This window comes from Chrysochloris asiatica, unplaced genomic scaffold (genome assembly GCF_000296735.1).
Source record: "Chrysochloris asiatica unplaced genomic scaffold, ChrAsi1.0 scaffold00017, whole genome shotgun sequence".
Lineage (NCBI taxonomy): Eukaryota > Metazoa > Chordata > Mammalia > Afrosoricida > Chrysochloridae > Chrysochloris > Chrysochloris asiatica.
Window position 1 is genome coordinate 17,529,891 of NW_006408535.1, and position 12,977 is coordinate 17,542,867.

The 12,977-nt window shown below is 37.9% G+C and overlaps 1 protein-coding gene across 1 annotated transcript in view; it reads left to right on the forward strand.

Annotated features, from left to right (window-relative positions):
* Positions 1 to 7,127, forward strand: part of HEATR5A (HEAT repeat containing 5A) — a 166,834-nt gene extending 159,707 nt beyond the window's left edge. The window contains exons 35-36 of the mRNA XM_006835364.1: positions 5,782 to 5,995; positions 6,820 to 7,127. Coding sequence (XP_006835427.1) covers positions 5,782 to 5,995; positions 6,820 to 7,127 — 522 coding nt within the window. The remainder of the gene's footprint in view (positions 1 to 5,781; positions 5,996 to 6,819) is intronic.
* The last annotated feature ends 5,850 nt before the right edge of the window (positions 7,128 to 12,977 follow it).

Here is a 12,977-nt window from a genome sequence, read left to right on the forward strand (position 1 = left end):
TTTGATGATGCATGAGGGGATTGTAATCATTGCAGTGAAACAAAATACGATGGGATGAATGTAAAATTGATATTCCTCCATGTAAACCTCACAATAAAAACTTACTTAAATAAAAGAAGTACCAGGCTAAAATTAACTTTCAAGTTTGGGTAAATTTTTATTCTTGCAAAAACAAAAGAAAATAAATAATATTCTAGTTCTTTGATCATGAGGATAGAAAGTAGTGGAATACAGAGGGAAGATATGTTTAAAAGATAAATTGGAAATGGAGGTATCGTAAAATTGATATATCTCTAGATCCTTATAAGAGTCATATATAAGGGAGCTGGGGCAAGCTGGCGGAGTTGGCAGATACATGAGCCAGCCCTCTCTCTGTAACAAAGACAAGGGAGAGCAAGTGAAACAGATACAGATGGTGATCCTGGAACCCTTGCGCGTCAGAGGATAGATAGCACAGAGAGGCGGATTGAGTGCGGACTGGAAGAGGAAGCTGAGCAGGAGCAGTGAGAGAGAAGGAAAATGGGCAGACTATGGGCTGGTGTGGAGTGGCATGGCCATCATGGGCTTTTGTGAGCATCTGTCTATATAGTGAACTGCAGGTTCAGGATGTGTCTGGGAGTTGTTAGCAAGGTGATATAGTTGTCCCTTGTTTCCATGCCCTCTGGAGTAGCCAGTCTTCGCCCTCGCCAACCCAGTGACCAATAACACTGCCTCTTGTTTAGCATCTACTTTGTCTGGGGTTGGACACTGGGCATAGAGACCCTGCTTCAGAAGGCTCATGAACCCTCCCTGAACTACAAAAGCGTTGAACTGAGAACTGAGTTCACAGTTCCAGTCTCTAAGACCTCCACCAGGAGATAGGTGTTGAGTGCCTTAGAACACACCAATATATAATCATGAATTAATTGATCGTGAAAAAAAAACACCACCACAATGCCTCAGAGAAAACCAATAGTTTCCTATTACATGAAGAAACAAGACAGAAGTGACCAAAATAGAGAGTCAGAAATGATATCAGAACTGCCTGATAAGTAATTTAATAAAATTTATTAAGCAACTTCAATTAATTGAGAGAATGATCGAGAAAACTGCGAGTGACATCAAGGAAAACTTATACAAAACTTTAGAAGAATTCAGTAAACAAATTGACAAAATAAATGAAAGTATGGGAACCATACAAAAACAGCAGTCAGAAAGCCTGAAGATTAAGACTTCAGAAGCAAGTAATACACTGAAAAGGCAAAGAAGTAGAATTGACGCAATGGAAGACCAAATTACTGAGCTTCAGAAATCACTCTATTCATCTGCTGGAGGAACATCATGAGAAAAAAGAACAAAAAATTCCAAAGAAAGCCTGAGATACATGTGGAACACTATCCAAAGAAATAGTTTACATGAAATTAGAATTACAGAACAGGAAGAGGCAAAAAAAACCCCACAAAAAACATACAGGAATGTTGTCCATGAGTTGTTAGAAGAAAACTTCCTTAATATCATTGAAAGACCAGAAAATAACCATTCAAGAAGTTGAACAAACTCCAAACAAGGATAGACCTCCAAAAGAAAAGCACCAAGACATTTATCATCACACTTTTTCAAAACCAATGACAAGGAAAGAATCATGAAAACAACTCAAGAGCAGCAAAAAGTTACCCACAAAGGAAAACTAGTAAGACTAAGCTTTAAATTCTCAGCAGAAACTTTGCAGGCAAGAGGACAATGGAGTGACATATATAAAAGTCTGAAAGAAAACATTTTCCAACCAAGAATAATTTATCCAGAAAGATTGTTAATCAAATATGATGGCGAAATTATGCTATTTCCAGATAGAAATTTAAAAAATTTGTTAAAAGCAGACCAACCTTTAAAAATACAGACACAGCTCTTTGAACAGAGAACCAACAACAGACAACAACCTGAAAATAACATACATGACAATATCACATAGACTCAACCCAGAAACAGAAGTATTCCAAGAAAAACAAACATGAAAGACTGAATAATAGTGATCCAGAGATACAGTTACAACACCAACAACCAAAAAAAGTAAAAAGAGGAAATTACAGAACTTATGAAGAGGAAATCAAGTAGATTTCAAGAAAATAAATCTAACTGTAACCCTAAAATCAGATCAAGCCTTACTTACAGCCCTAGCCCAACCCTTACCCCTAACACTAACCTTAATCCTAATCATAACCCTAATACTTAACAAAGTTCTTGACCCCATAGTCCTAACCCTAACTCCTTAACTCCTACCTACCCCACTCCCCTCAAAAAATAAAACCTAGTAAGACTTTCACAGCTGAATTATAGTTTGTTTTTGTTATGCGCCTTTGAGTAGGTTCCAACTCAGTGACCCTGTATAAAGTTTCCAAGAAGCAACTGATGGATTTGAACAGCTTACCTTACAATTAGCAATCCAGTGCTTATCCTACAGTGGATTTCCCACAAAAACCTAAAGAATGACTTTAAGATATTCATTCAGCAATGTAACTGTGATGGCACTGTAGGATAAGCATTGGACTGTTAAAGCCACAAGGTCATCAGTTCAGACCTACCAACTGTTCAGAAACCCTTAAATCGACTGTATTCTAAAAACAATACATAAATTTTTCCCTTTTCTTTATGGCCCTTTCATTTGCTAGATGAATTTCCTATTTGTTATGTTTGTAGCATTTATGTTGTTAAGTGCCATTGAGTTAGTTCCAACCCCGTGTAGGCTTTCCAAGGAGCGGCTGGTGAGTTTAAACCACTGGCCTTGCAGTTCAGTGACTTTGCAGTTTAGCACATTATCCTGCAGTGCCACACAAATATACATATCATGAGTTTGTGGGAGTCCTGGTGTGGCACTGGAGAGGATAAGCACTGGACCACCAGGTCGATTGAATTGCAAGGTGAGGATTCAAAACCCAGCAACCAGTCCTTAGAAACCCTATACCGGGTAGCTATGAGTTAGAACTGACTTGGCAGCACTTAACAACAATGAGTTTGTAGCACATGATCACAAATGTATCTGCTCCTAAAGATGTTATTGCTAGTTATCTTCACGTTGGTTACTGACTAAAGCACAAAGGAACAAAATGACAAAATGCTTCCAGGTCTTTGCCAACCCCATCACCAGTTGCAGATCAAGCTGTTGTGCTCCCTAAGATTTAGTTAGCTAATTTTCAAATGTAGATTTCCAGTCCTTTTTCCTAGTCTGTCTTAGTCTGAAAACAGCTGCAAACTGTTCAGCATCATAGCAACACACAAGCGTAAAGAAATAGGAACTAGATTTTCTCTCAGGAAAAAAAAAATCAATCGCAGGCCATTACCTAAAGAATGTTTTATGTGTTTGATATCTATTGTTGAGTCAGTCCAATTCGTAGCGGCCCTATATAGGGTTTCCAAGGAGTCACTGGTAGATTTGAACCATCACCTTGCAGTTCAAATCAACCTTGTGGTCCGGTGCTTGCACTATAGCACCACCACACCAGAACTCCATTTGATAGCTAGTCTTGTCCTTCAGTTGTCTTTTTTTTTTTTTTTTTGCCTTTTATCAAATCATTTATTTAATATGCTTTGGAATGAATGTCAATTACAATTTCCTGCCCACTTAATTAGTCTTACCAGTGTATCGTTTCTAGAGCATCTTTTGATCAGATACTTCATTTTTTTTTCTCCCTTCCTTTATTTATTTATTTATTTATTAATGTTTTATTGTGAATTATGTGATAGTCTACATGGGAGAACATCAGCTTTACATTCATTCCATCATCCATCATTTCATTGGCATAGTTATCATCCTGTCCATGCATCCTCACCCAACCAAGGGGTGTACCCTATAAACCTGCACCCCACCACCACCACAGTCCTCAGCCCCTTTCCATCTCCTGATCCCGAGCCCCCAGCCCCACCATCTCTTGACGTTGTCTTCTCTGCCTCCATCCCAGACCTCACTGCCTCTCTAGGTAGGATTCCGCTCTTCGCTCTTCTCCATTGATGGTCCCAGGGTCCTCCGCTCCTAGACTGATAAGTTAATCACTCCCCTCTTTGTTACAAAATGTCCATCTGTAGATTTCCAACCCTCACAATCAGTCCTGATAACAATTATTCACCATTGCATCACAAGAGACCCATCTATATTTCGTTTCATCAGCCCTTCCTGGACAGAATGGACACCACTCACTGGAGACTCTTATCTTCCTCCACGCCTTCTGGATCTAGGTTCCCTCTTGAAAGCTTGACAGCCAGTCACTTTTTGCCCTTGTATTCCTACCCCCATTTTGGGTAGTCAATATCCAAGTTGCCCATCCCTGTCTACTCTTTGTGTGGAGGGGGTGGGTATAGTTCTTGCAGCAGGGACTTGTTTCCTCTTTTGAGCTACTGCATTCATAGGTGTAGGCTTCAGTTGTCTTTTGCCTGGCAAGAATTTTTATAGCATTCTCCAAGTGGTGGCTTTGGTATGTGGTGATACATAATTTGTATGATGCAGTCATGGTATTCTCACACCTTCAAACCATTTGAACTTCAAATATATGTGATTTTTAGTCTTGCAGGACATCTAGGTCAATTGGCTTAGCATAATCCATTAAGACAGTGTTCTGTATTCTTCTTTGGTGAGTAGCAACAGGGGTCTTAAAGCTTGCAAATGGACATTGCAAATAAAACTAATGGTCTCTTCCTGTCTGGAGCAGAGAAGAATGAAGAAAATCAAAGACTCTAGGGAACTCAGGAGGAGTAATGGACACATGAACCACTGCCTCTGGCCAGAAGAACTAGATAGTTCCTGGCTACCACTACTGACTGTTTTGATTGGGAACACAATAGAAGGTCCTGGCGAAAGTCAGAGGAAAGTATAGAACAGAGTTAAAAATCATAAAAAAAAATAAACTTACTGCTCTGAGAGAGACACTTTAAACTGTGAACTAAACCCACTTTGGAGATCACCTTTTAGCTAAACTATACAGCGATAGTAATACACTTGAGTAACATACTCTAGAGTACAATCAACCATATAAGATCAAAAAGACAACATTGCCCAAAAACAAAGTTCAGAAGGTAGAAAGGGACAGGAAAGATGGGCAAATAGACACAGGGAACCCCAGGAGGAAGTGGGAAGAGTGTTGTTATTTTGAAAGATTGCAACATGTCACAAATGTCACAAAACAAAAGATATATATACATTATTGAATGGGAAACTACTTTGCTTTATAAACTTTTACCCAAATCAAAATAAAATGTTAAAATATATAGGTAGGTATATCTGTGAGTTTTGCCACAAATGTTTTCTGAAGCTTTCTAATTTTTCAAGTTTTTCTTGACGAGATTTGTCTGTTTGTGCTTTATAGTATAGAATCAAGGAGATATGAGGAAGGAAATGGGAACTGGAGAAAAGAAAAGTTAATCACTTACAGTTTCCCTTCCTTGTCACATATACATGTCTCTAGCCCCACTCCAAACTCTTGCTACCACTGTCAGCATTGTGATTTGCATAGCTGTAAGGTGGTTCAAGTCCTGATGTGGAGCTGTGGGTTCCTGCACCAGACTGCAAAGCTGTTTGAACTGCAAGGTCGGCAGTTCAAGCTCACCAGCTGCTCTTTGGAAACCCTATACAAGGTCACTATGGGTCGGAACCGACTCAATGGCATTTGACAATAAGAACTTCCAGAATTAAAAATAAATTAGAAATAATTTTAAATAGCTCTGCTACTGCTACTATATCTGTGAAGAGTCCACAAGGATTTTTTCTTTTAATTCACAACTTACAGCTTGTATCATTTTTGTCTCTTTCTTGATTAGGTACAAATCAAGACCTATCAGCTCCTACTTTCCATTTTTCAATATCCGAACCCAGCTATTTCCTACCCGTACATTTACTCTTTAGCATCATCTATTGTGGAAAAACTGCAGGAAATAGATAAGAGAAAACCTGAAGACACTGCTGAGCTTCAAATCTTTCAAGAAGGAATAAAGGTCTTGGAAACACTGGTGGTTGTTGCTGAAGAACAGCATCGTAAGTATCAGCAGGAAATTCAAATGAACCTCAGAATTGCCCCCAAACTTTACTGCTTTGTTGTTTAAAAAAATAACTGTTAGAAATAAGTACTTTAAAACATTTAGTCACTTTACATTATAGCTTTATTTCACATTCATTGAAAAAAATAAAACCGAGCCCAGTGTCATCAAGTTAACTCAAAATCATTGAAACCCTAAAGACAGAATAGAACTTGGGGTTTCTGAGACTGAATCTTTATGACGGAGACAGCCTCATCTTTCTCCTGTAGCGGCTGTTGAGTTTGAACAGTCCAACACTTAATAAATTGTGCCTCTAGAGCTTTTTATTGAAAGGTGGGTGTTACTTAAATCCATATATTTATTGCAAACAGTGTCCTGGTATGGCCCTGTGGGTTAATGCCCTGGATTTTAAAGTTGGTTTGAACCACATGGTTGGTGGGTCAAGCTCACCACCTGCTCCTTGGAAACCTTATACAGGGTCAGCATGGGTCAGAACCAACTCAAAGGCACTTAATAACAACAATTGATAATAGAGTCCATAAGATAAACACTCTACCTCAAGGTAAGTTTGAACTGCAAAGTCAGCAGTTCAAACTCACCATCCACTCTTCAGAATCCCTATACAGGGGTCACTGGAGTCAGAACTTAAATCTTTCTCCCAGAGTAGCTGGTGGTCTTTAACTGTCAACCTTGTAGTTAACAGCCTAACCCACAGCTCTACCAGGGCTCCTGCAGAAAATATATACTGATCACAGACATTTGTAACTTTATCTAATGAATATGTGTATCCCTGAATGTGGGACTTCCTTGTTTTCTTTCTAGGCTCTCAGCTGGTGGCCTGTCTTCTGCCCATCCTGATTTCCTTCCTTTTAGATGAGAATGCCCTGGGATCAGCAACTGCTATCATGAGAAATTTACATGACTTTGCTTTGCAAAATCTCATGCAGATTGGGCCTCAGTATTCCTCAGTTTTTAAAAGTGTCATGGCGTCTTCTCCAACCTTGAAAGCCCGCCTGGAGGCTGCTATAAAGGGCAATAAAGAAAGTGTCAAAGTCAAGATACCAACATCTAAGCATACTAAGAATACTGCAAAGAATTTAAGTATCCAATTAAAGACCAATTTCCTCTGATTTTTTTTCATTCTCTTTTAATAGTAAACACTTGCATATAATACTTGATCATTTCCTTCTCTTTGGGAACACAAGTCACATTTTAGACACAAGTACATTGGATGTCTGATTGATTGTTTTAAATAGCTAAGCTTTTTAAAGTAACAGTAACATTTTTTTTGGTTTGTTTTTTCCTTTTAATAAAACTACAAAATGCTTGTCAAGAATTTAAGAAAGTGCTAACGAGCTGCAGTTACAAAACAATTCACTGCTTAAAGAATTGATGGATTTCTTCTGAGAGTTCATATACAGATTGTATACTTAGTAATACTGAGCGATAAAGATACAAAGATGTAACTATCACAGTATTATAATTTATCCTCGTACAAATCATCTGTATTTTTTATCTATCCCAAAAACTAATTTAAAATTCTGCCTTATTAATTAATATTTCTTGGATTTCTCATACATGATAAATTATTTGAAATTTGCTTAGGCACCTTGGTATACAATCATCCATTACTTGATAGACCTACAATGTACTTTAAAATTCAGTGTGTATAAATACAGCTTTTCACCATTTTTTGCATTTATTCATAAAGGGCTAAGAAAATGAAAGTTTTACTTATTTTAAATGGAATAGGGCATCTTCATCAATTTCTTAAATGGATTCTCTTTTCCCTCTATTCGTAACAATATTGCTCATTTCATTTGTGGCAAGCATATCAATGTATATAACATACATATAGAATCATATCTATATTATATTTCAATCAACTCTGGGTTTATATAATAAATTGAATACCAATGTATTTACATCATCAATAGAGACAAATATGTTTTTATAACATGAAACATTTTAATACAGAAAAAAATCTAATGATGTCATATTGTTTGAAAAGTATTTTTTAATTGTTAACTGATCATTGGCTTAGCTTCTACTTAAATTTAACACTGTGTGAATCAAGTATTATGTCAGAACATTTCCTTGTTAAAAATTAAAAACCAAAATTATAAAGGCATGATTGGAGTTGAGAAAACACTTTTATTCAAACAAGAGTAATATGATATACTCTATTTTATTATGTTTTGTATATAAATACTCTTGTAAATTATCCAGCGTGAAACATCTGACATTCTAACACTAAAAAAAAAGTTTTATAATTTACATAAATAAAGCTAATTTTATTTATCATTCTTGTATTCTAAATTATTTTACCTACACAAAAAGAAAAACCCCATTGACATGGAGTCCAAATCTGACTTATAATGACCTGTATGACAGAATCAAATTGCTCCATAAATTTTCTAAGGTTATAAATCTTCACAGACTCCTACTGCCTAATTTTTCTCCCATAAAAAATCCTATTTGCATATTTCCACCCTGTCATTTGGTGGGAATTACAAGGACCCTGGCTAGATGGGAACCAATTCCATAGCAGTTAACAGAATTCTCTAGGAATGTGAATGTGTGTTTCTTACTGTTCCCTTCATTTTGAATGTCTTTCTCTCCCTTGGTCTACCTGGCATACTCCCACTCCTCCTTTGTTGTTGTTGTTGTTAAGTGCTATTGAGTCCGTTCTGACTCATAGTGACCCTGTATAGGGTTTCTGAGGACCAGCTGGAGAGTTTGAACTGTCAACCCTTATGGTTGGCAATCTAGTGCTTATCCTACAGCATCACACCAGGACTCCTATACCAGGTACGTTGTTGTTAAGTGTTGTCAAGTTGGCTCTGACTCATAAAGACCCTCTGTAGAAGTAGCTGGTGAGTTTGAACTGCTGACCTAGTGGTTCAAACCAACCTTGTGGCCCAGTGCTTTATCCCACATTGCCACACCAGGATTCCATATCAGATATGTATGGTGAACTTACTTAGTATATCTTCTCTAGCCTGGGACTCTAAAGACAGGATTGGTTAATTATACCATCCCTCTAGGAGTCCTAATGTTGCTCTATAGGACAAGCACTGGACTGCTAATTTCAAGGTCAATGGTTCAGAAACCCTATACAGGGTATCTATGAGTCAGAACCTACTCCATGGCACTTAGCAACAACAGGTCCAAAAAGAGCAATTTCAGATGTAGGAACAGAAGATCCCAAGCAAATACCTTTGAAGGGGGATCACCATTAAACTCACTATAATGCTGAATTAATTGCCATCCAAGTTGGTTCCTACTCATAGCAACCCTGTATAGGGTTTCTGAGGAGCAACTGGTAAGTTTGAACCACCAGCCTTTCAGTTCAAACTGATCTTTTGGTCTAGTACTTATACATTGCCGTATCGGGATTCCTCGTACCCACTAGGATGGCTGTAAAAAAAGAGAAGTATTAATGAAGATGTGGTGAAATTAGAACCCTTATACATTGCTATCAATATAAATTGGTTAGCCTCTTTGGAAAACAGTTTGACAGTACTTCAAAAAGTTAAGCATAATACTATTCTTTGAAATGTATGGTGGTAGTTATGTGCCGTGGAGTTGGTTCCTACTCTTAGAGACCCAGTGAAGGGTTTCCAAGGCTGTAAGTTTATGGAAGCAGAAAGCCTCATCTTTCTCCCACAGAACAGCTGGTAGTTTAAAACTGCCTAATTCGTAACCAATACTACCAGAGCTCCTTCTGAAATGTATAGAACACCTCAATAAGAAGAAGACAACCCAACTAAAAAATGGGCAGAGGACATGTACAGACACTTCACTAAAGGAGACATTCAGGCAGCCAACAAATATATGAAGAAATGCTCACAATCATTAGTTATTAGAGAGATGTAAATCAAAAAAAGATTTTTTACCACAGCATTAATAAGATTTAAACAAATGCTGGCAATGGTGTGGGGAGACTTGGACTCTCCTTTACGGTTAATGGCACTGTGAAATGGTACAACCACTGTGGAAACCAGTATGGCACTCTTTCAAACAGTTGAAAATAGGAATTCCGTATGACCCAACAATCCCTCTACTTGGTATATATCCTCAAGAAATCAGAGCTGTGACACATACAGATAAGAAGACCCATGTACATTGCAACACTAATCACAATAGCAAAAAGATGGAGACAGCCTAGTAAAAATGTTCAACTTTGGTACATACACACAATGGAATAACTACACAATATTGAATAGCAATTAATCTGAAACACCTCAGAAATCACACAAAAGACAAAAACTGTCTGATACCGTTTGAGTTGGAACCAACTCGGCAGCACTTAACAACCACCACCACCACTGTTGCAAAAAAAGTGTTTCCTGAGAAGCATTCTATGATGGTTACCAGGGGTGAGAGGAAAAGAAATTTTTTTTACTGGGTACAGGGTTGTTGATGTTGAGTCTGTTCCCACTCATAGTGACCTTGTGTAGGGTTTCTGAGGAGTGGCTGGTGAGTTGAAGCGCTGACCTTGCAGTTCAAACCAACCTTGCAGTCCAGTTGTTTATAGCACTATACCAGGATACAGAGCAGACACTTGTTAACTTAGGTGATTGGGAAGACACTGTACAGCAAAAAGAAGGTTGCCACAGGAAAGATGAATGTAGCAGAAGAAACGGAGTGCACGAGTTCCAAGTGAATAGAGGGAAATGCTGATGGTACATGGAGGGGATTGCAATCATTGTAAAGACATGAAGTGTATGGTTTGTTGAGTGTGAGACTGATAATCTGCCCTGTAAACCTTCACTCAGTTCACAATACAAAGTTTTTTTTAAAATGGTTACAATATGACCCAGCAACTCCATTTCTAGGTATATGAAATCATTAAAAACATGTTTATGCAAAAATATGTATATGAATGTTTAAAAAAACATTGATAATAGTCAAAAATTGTAAACAATCTAAATGTCCATCGACAAATTGTAGTATATCCATAGAATGGAATATTATTCAACTATGAAAAAAGGAAAGAAGTACTGACTGATTTATGATATGACAGGTATGAGCCTTGACAGAATGATGCTAAGTGAAAGAAATGAGACACAAACGGCCACATAGTATAGACATACCTAAAGACATCGACGGACTCCTGGTGTAGCTCTGTATGATTAGCACTAGACTATGAAACATACATCAGCAGTTCAAACTCTCCAGCTACTTCTGGAAACCCTATACAGGGTTGCTATGAGTCAGAACCAACATACAGCACTTAACCTCAACAACAAAGAGAAGTTGATAGCCAGGCTCTGGAGGGAGAGGGAAATAGGGAGTAACTACTAATGGCTACTGTAAGGAGCTCTGGTAGTGTAGGGGTTATGAATTGGACTGCTAACGTCAAGGTTGGCAGTTGGAAACTACCAGTTGTTCCGCAGGAGAAAGATGAGGCTTTCTGCTCCCGTAAAGATTTGCAGTCTCGGAAACACTGTGCAGGGTCACTGAGTTGGAACCGATTCTATGGTATTTAACAAAAACAACAACTAATGGCTACTGAGGTTCTTTTGGGAATGATGAAAATGTTCTGGAATTATATATTGTGATGGTTGTACAGTCTTGTGAATATACTAAAAATCACTAATTCTAAATACTATCAGAGAATAACTTAACAACAGTCATATCAGTTGTTTACAAACAGAGATCAGACTATATTTGGTACATAACAAAGTGAGCATGGAATACTTTGAAGAAAGGAAGGACTACTGAGGCAGATGTGTTATACAAACTCTCTATAACAAAGATTTGAGAGGCCCAGTGACACTCATACAGATGAAAATCTTGGAACCCTACCCTTCAGAGGAAAGGTGAGAGTAGTGTAGTGAGTGCTTGCTGGGAACAAAAGCTGAGCAGGGACAACAAGAGAGGGGAACTGATTGGTGAACAGCCAGCTAGTCAGGGCATGGCCATCTTGAACTTTTGTGAACAGCTTTGGTAGAGCATATTTACACAGGTGATGGTGTAAGGAGACAACTGTGCTCAGAAAGCCCATCTTGAACGTAAATCTCTCAATACTAGTTTGCTAGGAGAACAATCAGAAAAAATAATGAAAAAAATCCAAAGAAATCCTGAGTGTTATGAAGGGTAACATAAAGAATAACTTACAGGTGATTGGAATTCCAGAACAGGAAGAGATTTTTAATAAAATGCTCAGAGAACTGTCAAACAGTTATTGGAATAAAACTTCCCTAGTAGGTTTGAACTGCAAGATTGGTGGCTCAAACTCACCGGTGCCTCCTCAGAAACCCTATACAGGGTCGCTATGAGTCTCAGAACTAACTCAATGGCTCTTAACAATGATGAATATTGTGGAAGATGAGAAAATAAGCATATGAGAAGCTGAACAAACCCCAAACAGGATAGATCCCAAAAGAAAATCACCAATACATATGGTAATCAAACTCAACAAAATCAAATCAAGGAAAGATCCTGAGAGCAGCTTGGGAAAAATGAGAAGTTACCTAAAAAGGAGAACCAGTAAGACTAAACTCTGATTTTTCAGCATAAACCCTGTAGGCAACAAGGCAACAGAATGACTCATACAAAACTGCAAGAAAAAAATTGCCAACCAAGAATCATATACCCAGGATCGGTCATTGGAAAATATAGCCTCAGTGATAGAAACGATGTTGGAAATTGCATAATAAAACTTTTCAAGACCAATGAAAACAAACATACAAAACTGAAAATAGGGAACCAAAGATAGCAATGTATAATGAACTCAACTACAAAGCAAAAGGAAGGAACAATGTTGATACAACACTTTCAAATGGTGAGAAAGTCAAGTATATTTCCATATAAAACAGACTGTTTTAAACAGCACCTTGTGTGGCGCTGTGAGCTAATGCGCCCACAAACAACTGCAAGGTCGGTGATTCAAGCTCATCAGCCGCTCCTTGGAAACCCTATATAGGATCGTTATGGGTCAGAATCAACTCAATGGCACTTAACAACAACAA